Below are 13,085 nucleotides of genomic sequence, written 5' to 3'. Positions count from 1 at the left end.
TGTTTTGAGGGGGCCGAAATGCACGCTATAAGCGCATGAAGGATGGCGTGAAGTCTGAAACAGGAGACGTAATGAATGCTATAAAGAAAAGTACGTAGCTGCGGAAATACTTAACTTTAATCCACCCTTGTGGTACATTGCTCTTGACGATACAAGTGAGACTCTTAGGATACATGCAATGTTACAAATGGCGCCTTGCTAGGTCGTAGCCATTAACTTAGCGGAAGGCTATTCTAACTATCTGCTCTGCAAATGAGCGAGGCTTCGACAGCGTGCATTGCTAGCGACGTCGTCCGTACAACTGGGGCGAGTGCTAGTCAGTCTCTCGAGACCCGCCATGTGGTGGCGCTAGATCTGCGATCCTGACAGTGGCGACATGCGGGTCCGACATGTACTAATGGACCGCGGCCGATTTAAGCTACCACCTAGCAAGTGTGGTGTCTGGCGGTGACACCACAGTTTCCCCTTGCTCTCAGCCATTGGCAGTACCAGCACAGCAAGACCGTTTTGGCTGATGTTACAAGGCTGTATCAGTTAATCATTCACACTGTTGCCCCTGCAATCATTGAAAAGGCTGCAACCCCTCTTTAGGAACCACATGTGTTTGTCTGGCCTCTCAACAGATACACTATTAACATGGTTGGACCTTTACAGCTATCTCTATCACTGAGGCATGCAAGCCACCCCACCAATGACAAGATCCATTGTTTGTGGTGGGGTGGAGAATATGTGGATAATGTCTGTAAAATTTATTGCAAATAGAGTGAGTAGCACAGAAGTAATAAATCTAAACACCATGCATCATGACAAGGCACTTTTTCATGCATCTTACTGTTTATGATGTCATGTCACTCCCCCCCCCCCCCTGCCCCCGCCTCTTGAACTATGGACCCTGCCGTTGGTGGGGAGCCTTGCATGCTTCAGCGATACAGTTAGCCTTGACGTATGTGCAGCCACAACAGAGGGTACCTGTTGAGAGGCCAGACAAACGTGTGGTTCCTGAAGAGGGGCAGCAACCTTTTCAGTAGTTGCAGGGGCAACAGTCTGGATGATTGACTGACCTGGTCTCATAACATCAACCAAAATGGCCTTGCTGTGCTGCTACTGCGAACAGCTGAAAGCATGGGGAAACTACAGCCGTAACTTTTTCCGAGGTCATGCAGCTCTACTGTATGGTTAAATGATGATGGCATTCTCTTGGGTAAAATATTCCGGAGATAAAATAGCCCCCATTCAGATCTCCGGGCGGGAACTACTCAGGAGGACGTCGTTATCAGGAGAAAGAAAACTGGCATTCTACGGATCAGAGCGTGGAATGTCAGATCACTTAATCGGGCAGGAAGGTTAGAAAATTTAAAAAGGGAAATGGATAGGTTAAAGTTAGATATGGTGGGAATTAGTGAAGTTCAGTGGCAGTAGAAACAGGACTTCTTGTCAAGTGAATACAGTGTTATAAATACAAAATCAAATAAGGGTAATGCAGGAGTAAGTTTAATGATGCATTTAAAAAAAAAAAAAAACAGGACTGTAGATAAGCTACTATGAACAGCATAGTGAACACATTATTGTAGCCAAGACACACATGAAGTCCACACCCACCATAGTAGTACAAGTTTATATGCCAGCCAGCTCCACAGATGAGGAAGAGATGTATGATGAGGTAAATGGAATATTCAGATCATTAAGAGAGACAAAAATTTAATAGCCATGGGACTGTAATTCAATAGTAGGAAAAGGAAGGTAAGGAAAAGTAGTACATGAATGTGGACGGGGGGAAAGGAATTAAAGAGGAAGTCGCCCAGTAGAATTTTGCACAGAGCACAATTTAATCATAGCTAACACTTGGTTTAAGAATCATGAAAGAGGGTTGTATATGGGGAAGGGACCTGGAGATGCTGGAAGGTTTCAGATAGATTATATAATGGTAAGACAGTGATTCTGGAACCAGATTTTAAAGTGTAAGACATTTCCAGGGGGGCAGTTGTGGACTCTGACCACAATTTATTGGTTATGAACTGTAGTAAGGTAGAAATTTAAGGAGGTGGGACCTGAATAAACTGAAAGAACCAGAGGTTGTAGAGAGTTTCAGAGGAAGCATTAGGGTATGATTGGCAAGAACAGGGGAAATGAATACAGCAGAAGAAGAAAAATGGGTAGCTTTGAGAGAAGAAATAGTGAAGGTAGCAGATGATCAAGTAGGTAAAAACACGAGGCTAGTAGAAATCCTTGGGTAACAGAATAGGTATTGAATTTAATTGATGGAGAGAGAAAATATAAAAATGGAGTAAATGAAGCAGGCAAAAGGGAATATAAACGTCTAAAAAATGAGATCAACAGGAAGTGCAAAATGGCTAAGCAGGAATGGAAGGAGGACAAATATAAGGATGTGGAAGCATATATCACTAGGGGTAAGATAGATGCCAACTACAGGAAAATTGAAGTGGACTTTGTAGAAAACAGAACCACCTGCATGAATATCAAGAGCTCAGATGGAAAATCAGTGCTAAGCAAGGAAGGGAACTCAGAAAGGAGGCAGGACTATATAGAGGGTCTACGCACACACACACACACACACACACGTGCATGCGTTTATCCCCTTACATAATGTGTATGGATTTAATTAGTGTGTTTATTATAATTACTGTATTTATTACTATCTATTATTTATTGCTCGTTTAATATAGATACTGTAATGTTAACTCACTGAGGATGTCTGGTTACATGCAAGAAGGGACCTGAAAGCTTTGTTTAAATGTGTAAGTAAATAAATAAAACAATAACAATAATATCATTTAGAATCCTAAATCAGGTATAGTGTATCATGAAGTGCATGCCTCAGCAGAGACTGCTCCTATTTTACATACATAGAATGTAAGCACATTGCAGAACCTTATATGAATCACAAATATTATACTACTGCATTGTAGCATGGTGGCTAGGAGTCACTGTATGGCATGCTGCAGGTTGCCAGTTCAAATCCTAACACCAGCATCTGTTTATTATTTAGTACTTATCTTTTCCAGAAAGTTCTCAAAATATTTTATGTTTGTTTATTCTAAAATATTCAGTGTATGTAAACATAGAAGCAGTCTGGAATAATTAATGTTTCTTGTAATAACAGCTCTCTCCATACAGAAGATGTCTGCTGGGGCTGTGCATTGATGTCAGTAATGGACGTGCTTTCAGTGTTATCTGTACTTCACTGACGACCCTGGCTTCGGATTTCAACTGATTGTAGTTTCAATGTGACAATATGATAATTGCAGATGCCTTACGCCTAGTTTATTTTTGCATGCCCTATTTGATCTGGAGATTCGTGAAATAGCCGATCACTTGGGAGCAGAGTAAACAATTTTCTCAATAAGGGCAAAGGTTAGGTGAAGAATTTGGAAAGGAAGACAGAAATAACAGTTAGGTTGGGTTGGGTGGTTGGGTTGTTTTGGGAAAGGTGACCAGACAGCGAGGTCATCGGTCTCATTGGATTAGGAAAGGATGGGGAAGGAAGTTGGCCATGCCCTTTCAAAGGAACCAACCTGGCATTTGCCTGGAGCGATTTAGGGAAATCACGGAAAACCTAAATCAGGATGACCGGACACGGGATTGAACCGTCGTCCTCCCGAATGCGAGTCCAGTGTCTAACCACTGCGCCACCTCGCTCGGTAATAACAATTAGGGAGAACATATACAGCAAATAGGAAGGTAATACAAAAACAAATATACGATATCACAAAATTGAAATACGGATCAAAAAAGCTAGAAAAGTAAAGACAGAGCACTGAAATATGGACAAGGACACAGAGTTAAGAGTGAGTAGCATAGAATTAAAGGGAAGTGTAAAATTATAAACAGTATAACAGCAAGGGGGAGTTCTCATGCAAAAAACTCCATTGAGCAACTCTAAGCAGAAGAAAGAGCAACAAAGCAAAATGCTGGGAACACAATGGAATGCTACCTTACTTTTGATACGGATAACTGCCAGTGTTCTGTCATTGTGATAATGTATTTGAAATTAAAATAAAAGATTGCCAACTGCAATTGGAACTTCTTTCAGTAGAGGTGGACACTATATCTGTGTGCATACACATTCTGCAGTCTTGAACTCAAAAATAGAGTGTATGTATTTTGATGAAAATTATCAGTGAAAATCCTTTTATGCCAATGCTCCAAACCAACCCTGTCTATATAATAGAAAGTGAATCTTTCAGTCAAACGACATGAAAAGTTCATCAGCAAAACTACTTGTTATGTAAGTATCCTACAGAAAAAAAAAACATCATTAGAACTTCTGTGTAAAAGGAAGTTCTATTATTTGGATGCAAACTTTTCTATCCACATTGAGGACAGAAGCAACTGATTAATTAGCAGTTTTTAATTAAATCTGAACAGAAATGTTATGGATTGCATGTGTAAAGCAGCTCAGAAATGTTACTCAGTACTATGATCAGTGAGTGAGTATCACACAAAGACATGGTGTGTCGCTTGTTTCACAACACCAAGCATTAAGAAGCTGTACTAGGGCCAATACTGTAACAGGCTGCTAAATTTAAATGCAACAAATAAGGACAGTGTCATGAGAAGGAAAGAGTAACACTACAAGAACAGGTGAGCAAAATAAATGCAACCTGACCAAGGCTAATGTTAACTTTGGAAAAGAAATCTGGGACAGATGACAACCAGAGCCGTTTGCATAACATATGTATTCATTACTGCGTAATAAATATGCGAGGAGATGCCTAGAACTGTTTTGTTACTGTCTGAAACAGCTTGTTATTCAGATGTTTTCTTCCCTGCTCATAGTTAGTGCCATATTGGTACTTTTTTAATTCATTCAATTTCTTATCCTCTGTGGTGCGAGCAGATAGTGACACTAAGTACTTTATACATTTCTTCACTTTCCGTGCTTTCTTTTCCGCATGTACTATGTGTCGAGCTCAGACAGAGTTGGTGGTATTCGTAATCCTCTGATTCCTTACTCTTAGACACATCCCACACACTATGTCTTGTGAATTTAAATTCACTGTCTTGAGTTGTGTGGAAACTGTAAGTATCCAACATAAATCAGTTATACCTATCTAAAAGTTCAGTACAATGTTAAACATTAAATTTATTTGAGCTGAGTGTAAAGATCATTTTTATTTTACAACAACCCACTGCACTATTAACATGAGTTCATATTAATGATTATTTATCACATTTTCTCATTGTATACTGCAACAATCGATGAAGGAGGAAAGAAGCAGGGTGATTTTTTTATTTTTTATTTTTATTTATTTTTTTATTTTTATTTGTTTATTTATTGAGAGTAGACAAGAAATGAAGCAAAGAGTAATTTTTCTTAACTGTCTCATTCAGGCAGAAGAAGGTTGACAAATTTTAAAATAAGATTTACTCATAATACAGTAGTAAAAGTATGTGTTTTGACAGTACCAGATACATAAGGTATAAAAGTCATCATTCTTGTCGTCCTTATGAAGAATGAGTATGCTGCTTGGCAGGGACTGAATGAAGTACACAGACCATTAGGGTGGCTGGACCCATTCCAGACTACAGTCAAAGTGGCCACTTTCAGTGATAGCATGTTGCCTGAATACAGGTAGGAACCAACTACAAAATAAGCACTAACCTGAATGCGTCAACCGACAGCCGGTCCACCTCCCTCGACTGGATGAACACTGCAGTGACAGACGAACTCACACATGAAGGTATGTGGTCATCCTTCAGCTTGTATGTGCACACCGCTGTTTTGTCCTGGACGTAGCAGTCACAGCCCCAAGTCCTCCTTGATGGAATGCTTGAAGGGTAGTGGTAGCTGCAAAACAGGTGATAAACATGTAGGCAGATTCTCTTAACATAATTAGTTTAGATTACTTTTCTTTTGTAGGAATTTTCAAAGGCAAATACAAGAAATCTCTCTTGAAGCAGCTGGGAATATTTACCACAGCCACATAGTATTTTTACTCACTTTCACTTTCAAAATTTGCTATCAACAATCTGTCTGAGATGGAAAGTAGCTGAGATTTTCACAACACTAGAAGAAAAAATGATTTGCATTATCATCTAGTGTTTCTAACTTCAGTATGTAAAGTAACAATATATTGTTACATTCTATCCTGGATTTTCAGTGTATAAAGTGGTGGCTTATACAGCCATAAGACTCTTTGACAACTTTCTGCACAAGTAAAACATCTGACAGATAGCAGAAGTGTTTTCGTATGTAGATTAAAAATGTTTCTCTTTAACGTCTTGAATACCATAGCATAATGGTTCAATGAAGCTAATATTTATACAGAAAAAAACACAGTAAATGGCCAAGATGCAGCCACGTAAACAATTTCCACACTTTAAAAAAAATGTTTTCCAAGTTTACCAGATGACCTGTTTCACATCATAATGTTTATAGTGAATATCATCTACTGGGCATGTTACTAACTTACCAGTATATTAAATTTAATTTTTAAAGTTAACTGTGCAAGAACGAAAATCCCCTTTAAAAATATGTAAAGTACATAAAGAGACACTTGTGTTTGCCAGTACCAACCTGTAGAAGATGCAGCTCTTAGTACAGCCAACACAAACATACATAAAAAAATAAAAGTCTTAAGCTGTCTGGCCTAGAAAACCACAAGCCAGTTCACAAAAAATATAAACTAAATATTACTGTGAAATATCAGTACGTGTATTTCAGTGTGTGCCTCAACCTATTTCCGACTTTCCAGACTTCAACAAGTTCTCCTGCATACCTTATAGGATCAGCAGTCCTAACTATCTCTGAGGAAAGGCTAAGCCACAGTCTAGACTAGAGGTCACTTTCAGACTAATACTTCCAATTTACAGCACAATGTACTCTGTTTCAAAACTTCGAACACATTAAAACTGTCTTGTCAGACCAGGACTTGACTGCAGAACCTTGGGTTATAAGCCACGGCTGGATAGCTCAGTCAGTAAAGCCATCACCAGCAAAGGCAAAGTTCTGGGCCTGACTCCCTGTCTGTCAAACGGTTTTAATTGGCCAGGGAGTTTCAAAGCAATGCACAATTGGCTGCAGAGTCATAGATTCATTCTGAATAAAATAGTATTGCTAGCTTTAGGAAGTGTAGGACTCTCCAAGGGAGGAAGGACAAGAGAGGTGAGGGATTGAGAATGAGGCAGCTACTCAAACATAAAAAAATAAAATAAAAATAAATAAAAACATACTAAAAAAGAATCTCTGAGAATGTGAGAAGGAAGATGGTGCCACAATGCTCCTGATAAATTAATGGTGAGCAGGAGGGGTGGGGCAGTCATATCACAATAATGAATTTTTTTTCTTTCCTCTCAGCTGAGACATACTAGTCATAAGCAATAGTTTAACTGGTTTTTAAACATGGATAATCTATATGGAATAATATTCCACTTGGTGAGTAGATTTTTTTATTTATCCAGATACATTTTATTTTCAAAAATTGATTGTTTTTGTTAATATAACCACTTCGTAATGATTGACTCTTGACTTTGATCTCATATTCTGGTTACATCACATGACAAACGTCAACATGTTGCACCTTGCCAGAATTGTGGAAGTGTCTACTTTTATTTAATCGATCATTTTAGTTTAAATGGGGCAAATAACAGGGTAATATTACAACAGTGAACAATGAAATTGAAATCTACTGTTCAGAGGTCCAGCGACATGGCATATGCCAGAATGAGGCGCATAAGGAAGCAAAAGCAAATAAATTAAACACGTGATATTAGTACATTTAAAGAGAATTCCCATGATGATTTACATATGAAATATGGATGTGAAGGAAACGACCAAGAGGGAAGACCAAGGATTATATGGCTGAAAGGTAAGCAGGAGTGTGCTGAAAAAATGAAGTGAGGGCTGGACCAGAGTGAACATAGAAAGATTGAGGGAAAACAGGACAAGATGGTGAGGTTTATGTTAGATGGTGAGGTTTATGTTAGAAACAGACCCAGCCTATGGCTATATATGCTTCAAGATGATGATGCTGGTGACGACTTCCAGCAAGAAGTGTCTAGTAACCACAGTTTAGTCAGCTATCAGCCGCCTTTAGTGAATCACCTGTCTAGTTAAAAGTTGATTAACTCTCCACAGTAAATTGTTGATTTCTTAGGATGGATAGGATGTGTGACTGCTGTGTACAGACACAGGAGAAGCTGGCCACTGTTCGTGAACAGCTGTGCGTGCTGATGGCCACGGTCAGCCGTCTTCAGGCTGCTGCCTCAGAGTGTAGCGGCAGTGGGGAGTCTGTTGCATCGCATGGTACACCCCAGGTGTTACATGCTTCACCCACAGTCCCTGCTGCCGAGACATCTTCGCGGCTACCGGGCGCAGCTGGGCCGCCCTCTTCCCAAGAGGAGTGGCGGGTTCAGTGACGTTCGCATTGTACGAGGCGGAGGGTCAATGTGGAAGCTGGCCGTGTGGCATCGCCCGCTCTGCCTGTGAGTGGACATGTGGCCGCTCCTTCAGCAAAGTCCGAGCAGGCACACGGGGGGAGGGGTTTATTAGTGATTGGGAGCTCCAATGTTAGGCGGGTGATGGAGCCCCTTAGGGAAATAGTGGAAAGGTCGGGGAAGAAGGCCAGTGTTCACTCTGTCTGCTTGCCGGGGGGTCTCATCCGAGATGTGGAGGAGGCCCTGCCGGCAGTGATAGAGAGCACTGGGTGCACCCGAATGCAAATTGTTGCTCATGTCGGCACCAATGACTCCTGCCATCTGGGTTCTGAGGTCACCCTCAGTTCATATAGGTGGTTGGCGGAGTTGGTGAAGGCGGAAAGCCTCGCTCGCAGGGTGGAATCAGAGCTAACTAATTGTAGTATCGTACCCAGAACCGATTGTAGTCCTCTGGTTTGGAGCCGAGTGGAAGGCTTAAACCAGAGGTTCAGACGATTCTGTGGAGATCTGGGGTGCAAATTTCTTGACCTCCACTATCGGGTGAAGAAATGATCAGGCGTGCACTACATGCAGGAAGTGGCTACAAAGGTAGCAGAGTATGTGTTGAGTGCACATGTGGGTTTTCTAGGTTAGAGAATTCCCTCCCTAGGCCTGACAAGAAGCCTCTTGAGACACGACAAGGTAGTAGTAGGCAAAACGCAACAGGGAATAACAATATTAATGTGGTAATAGTAAACTGCAGGAGCATCTATAGAAAGGTCCCAGAACTGCTCTCATTAAAAAACAGTCACAATGCCCACATAGTACTAGGGACGGAAAGTTGGCTGAAACCAGATGTAAACAGTAATGAAATTCTAAACTCGGAATGGAATGTATACTGCAGAGACAGGCTGGACAGTGAAGGGGCACGCATGTTTATAGCAATAAAAAGTACAATAGTATCGAAGGAAATTGACGGAGATCCAAAATGTGAAATAATTTGGGTGAAGGTCATGGTTAAAGCAGGCTCAAACATGGTGATTGGCTGTCTCTATAGGCCCCCTAGCTCAGCAGCTGTTGTGGCAGACCACCTGAAGGAAAATTTGGAAAATATTTTTAGCAGATTTCCCGATCATGTTATAGTTCTGGGTGGAGATTTTAATTTACCACATATAGACTGGGAGACTCAAACACTTATAACGGGTGGCAGGGACAAAGAATCCAGTGAAATTTTTTTAAGTGCATTATCTGAAAACTACCTTGAGCAGTTAAACAGAGAACCAACTCATGGCGATAACATATTAGACCTTCTGGTAACAAACAGACCCGAACTATTTGAAACAGTTAACGCAGAACAGGGAATCAGCGATCATAAAGCAGTTACTGCATCGATGATTTCAGCCGTAAAAAGAAATATTAAAAAAGGTAGGAAGATTTTTCTGTTTAGCAAAAGTGACAAAAAGCAGATTTCAGAGTACTTGACAGCTCAACACAAAAGTTTTGTTTTAAGTAAAGATAGTGTTGAGGATCAGTGGACACAGTTCAAAACCATCGTACAATATGCATTGGATGAGTATGTGTCAAGCAAGAACATAAGAGATGGAAAAGAGCCACTGTGGTACATCAACCGAGTTAGGAAACTGCTGCGGAAGCAAAGGGAACTCCACAGCAAACATAAACATAGCCAAAGCCTTGCAGACAAACAAAAATTACGCAAAGCGAAATGTAGTGTGAGGAGGGCTATGCGAGAGGCGTTCAATGAATTAAAAGTAAAGTTCTATGTACTGACTTGCCAGAAAATCCTACGAAATTTTGGTCTTATGTCAAAACAAAATGTCCAGACACTCTGTGACCAAAATGGTACTGAAACAGAGGATTACAGACTAAAAGCTGAAATACTAAATGTGTTTTTCCAAAGCTGTTTCACAGAGGAAGACTGCAGTGTAGTTCCTTCTCTAGATTGTCACACAGATGACAAAATGGTAGATATCGAAATAGACGACAGAGGGATAGAGATTCAATTAAAATCGCTCAAAAGAGGAAAGGCCGCTGGACCTGATGGGATACCAGTTCGATTTTACACAGAGTACGCAAAGGAACTTGCCCCCCCTTCTTGCTGTACCGTAGGTCTCTAGAAGAGCATAGCGTTGATTGGAAAAAGGCACAGGTCATCCCCGTTTTCAAGAAGGGACGTCGAACAGATGTGCAGAACTATAGACCTATATCTCTAATGTCGATCAGTTGTAGAATTTTGGAACAAGTATTATGTTCTAGTATAATGACTTTTCTAGAGACTAGAAATCTACTCTGTAGGAATCAGTATGGGTTTCAAAAAAGACGATCCTGTGAAGCCCAGCTCACGCTATTCGTCCATGAGGCTCAGAGGGCCATATACACGGGTTCCCAGGTAGATGCCGTGTTTCTTGACTTCCGCAAGGTGTTCGACACAGTTCCCCACATCCATTTAATGAACAAAGTAAGAGCATATGGACTATCAGACCAATTGGGTGATTGGATTGAAGAGTTCCTAGATAACAGAACGCAGCATGCCATTTTCAATGGAGAGAAGTTTTCCGAAGTAAGAGTGATTTCAGGTGTGCCACAGGGGAGTGTTGTAGGACCGTTGATATTCACAATATATATAAATGACCTTGTGGATAACATCGAAAGTTCACTGAGGCTTTTTGCAGATGATGCTGTAGTATATCGAGAGGTTGTAACAATGGAAAATTGTACTGAAATGCAAGAGGATCTGCAACAAATTGACGCATGGTGCAGGGAATGGCAATTGAATCTCAATGTAGACAAGTGTAATGTGCTGCAAATACATAGAAAGAAAGATCCTTTATCATTTAGCTACAATATAGCAGGTCAGCAACTGGAAGCAGTTAATTCCATAAATAATCTGGGAGTACGCATTAGGAGTGATTTAAAATGGAATGATCATATAAAGTTGATCGTCGGTAAAGCAGATGCCAGACAGATTCATTGGAAGAACCCTAAGGAAATGCAGTCTGAAAATAAAAGAAGTAGGTTACAGTACGCATGTTTGCCCACTGCTTGAATACTGCTCAGCAGAGTGGGATCCGTACCAGAAAGGGTTGATAGAAGAGATAGAGAAGATCCAATGGAGAGCAGTGCGCTTTGTTACAGGATCGTTTAGTAATCGCGAAAGCGTTACGGAGATGATAGATAAACTCCAGTGGAAGACTCTGCAGGAGAGATGCTCAGTAGCTTGGTACGGGCTTCTGTTGAAGTTTCGAGAACATACCTTCACCAAGGAGGCAAGCAGTATATTGCTCCCTCCTACGTATATCTCGCGAAGAGACCATGAGGATAAAATCAGAGAGTTTAGAACCCACACAGAGGCATACCGACAATCTTTCTTTCATGAACAATACGAGACTGGAATAGAAGGGAGAACTGATAGAGGTATTCAAGGTACCCTCCGCCACACACCGTCAGGTGGCTTGCGGAGTATGGATGTAGATGTAGAAGTAGATGTAGATGTTAGTGCTTTATGTAGATTTATATGCATAAATTCATAAAAGCTGTGTATGGTAACTAAAGAGTTTGCATTTACACTGTTCATCTTGTTAATACATATTGATACGTGTTAACACATTATTATACATTATCTGAACTGTGGCAATGTACATCAAACATTATTAGGACAAAATGGTTGGTTGGAAAGCAATGAATATTTAACTGTAATTACAGATAGTTGTGTCTTTAAACTGTGCAAAGGAAATTTTTCTCCTAGTTACAGTGTGACTTCTATGACTCCCCAAAGTTGACAATCAGCAAAAAATGACCGAAAAAGCAGACTTTCACTTGAATATCATCATGTATGTAGCCCACTTTGCAACTAAAATGCAGTATTCACACACCAACTAAAAGTAGATATTTCCACGATTCCAGCAAGGTGCAACACATTCATATTTGCCATTTGATGTAAATTGAATATGAGCTCAAAGTCAAGGGTCAATCATTATGAAGTGGGTAATTAACCACCAAGAGTCCTCTGGCCCCGGTAATGACATCAGTGTGTTAAGAAAGAGCACCCATGAGCTCTTACAGGTACCATATGTCATATCCAGGCGGAGCCACTTTTTGATGCTGACTGCTATGTTTCATCCTTCCAAATAATCCCAGGCATTTTATATGGGACTACAACTGGATGACTGAGTTGGCCATTTGAGTTTCGACAGTGTGCCTTAGTTTTCATCAAACCAGGAATGTATGTGTGCAGCCCTGTGAGCATAACTGTTGTCATCTTGACGAATGGCAGTGTCCACAGCATGCTCGTCATGAACAAAGAGCAGTACTTTGTAACCAAGAATGTTGAAACAATATACACAATCAAGTCCACAGTAGCCTGATGAGTGGATCCAAGACATGTTATGAAAAACACCCCTAAAACATCACACTGTCATCTCTGGCCTGAATTACACTCGCTACACAATGTAGATTAAATGCTCCAGAGGGGCACTGGTGAGCTAGACACCCTGCATCGTGTGAAAAAGAGGCAAAATGGTGACTTTTTGGACCAGATTACACCCCTCCAGTCAGTTCAGTCAGTTATTGTTCTGTTTTGGTTGTTTCAGTAAAGATTTCAAGCTTTATGGTCATCACGACCAAAGGCCTTCTGTGAGGTACCCAATTCCAAATATCCACTGCACGCAGTTCCCTTCACAATGTTTACTCGT

The 13,085-nt window shown here is 40.7% G+C and overlaps 1 protein-coding gene across 3 annotated transcripts in view; it reads right to left on the bottom strand.

The window, feature by feature from the left end:
• LOC126210641 (uncharacterized) overlaps positions 1-13,085 on the bottom strand; it is a 279,682-nt gene that overhangs the window by 29,264 nt on the left and 237,333 nt on the right. For all 3 annotated transcript variants that reach the window (XM_049939960.1, XM_049939961.1, XM_049939962.1), the window contains one exon: positions 5,624-5,809. In XM_049939960.1, coding sequence (XP_049795917.1) covers positions 5,624-5,809 — 186 coding nt within the window. The remainder of the gene's footprint in view (positions 1-5,623; positions 5,810-13,085) is intronic.

The sequence above is a fragment of the Schistocerca nitens genome, chromosome 10 (genome assembly GCF_023898315.1).
Source record: "Schistocerca nitens isolate TAMUIC-IGC-003100 chromosome 10, iqSchNite1.1, whole genome shotgun sequence".
Classification (NCBI taxonomy): Eukaryota; Metazoa; Arthropoda; class Insecta; order Orthoptera; family Acrididae; genus Schistocerca; species Schistocerca nitens.
Note: the sequence above shows the minus strand (reverse complement) of the source record. Positions and strands in the feature narration are given on the sequence as shown.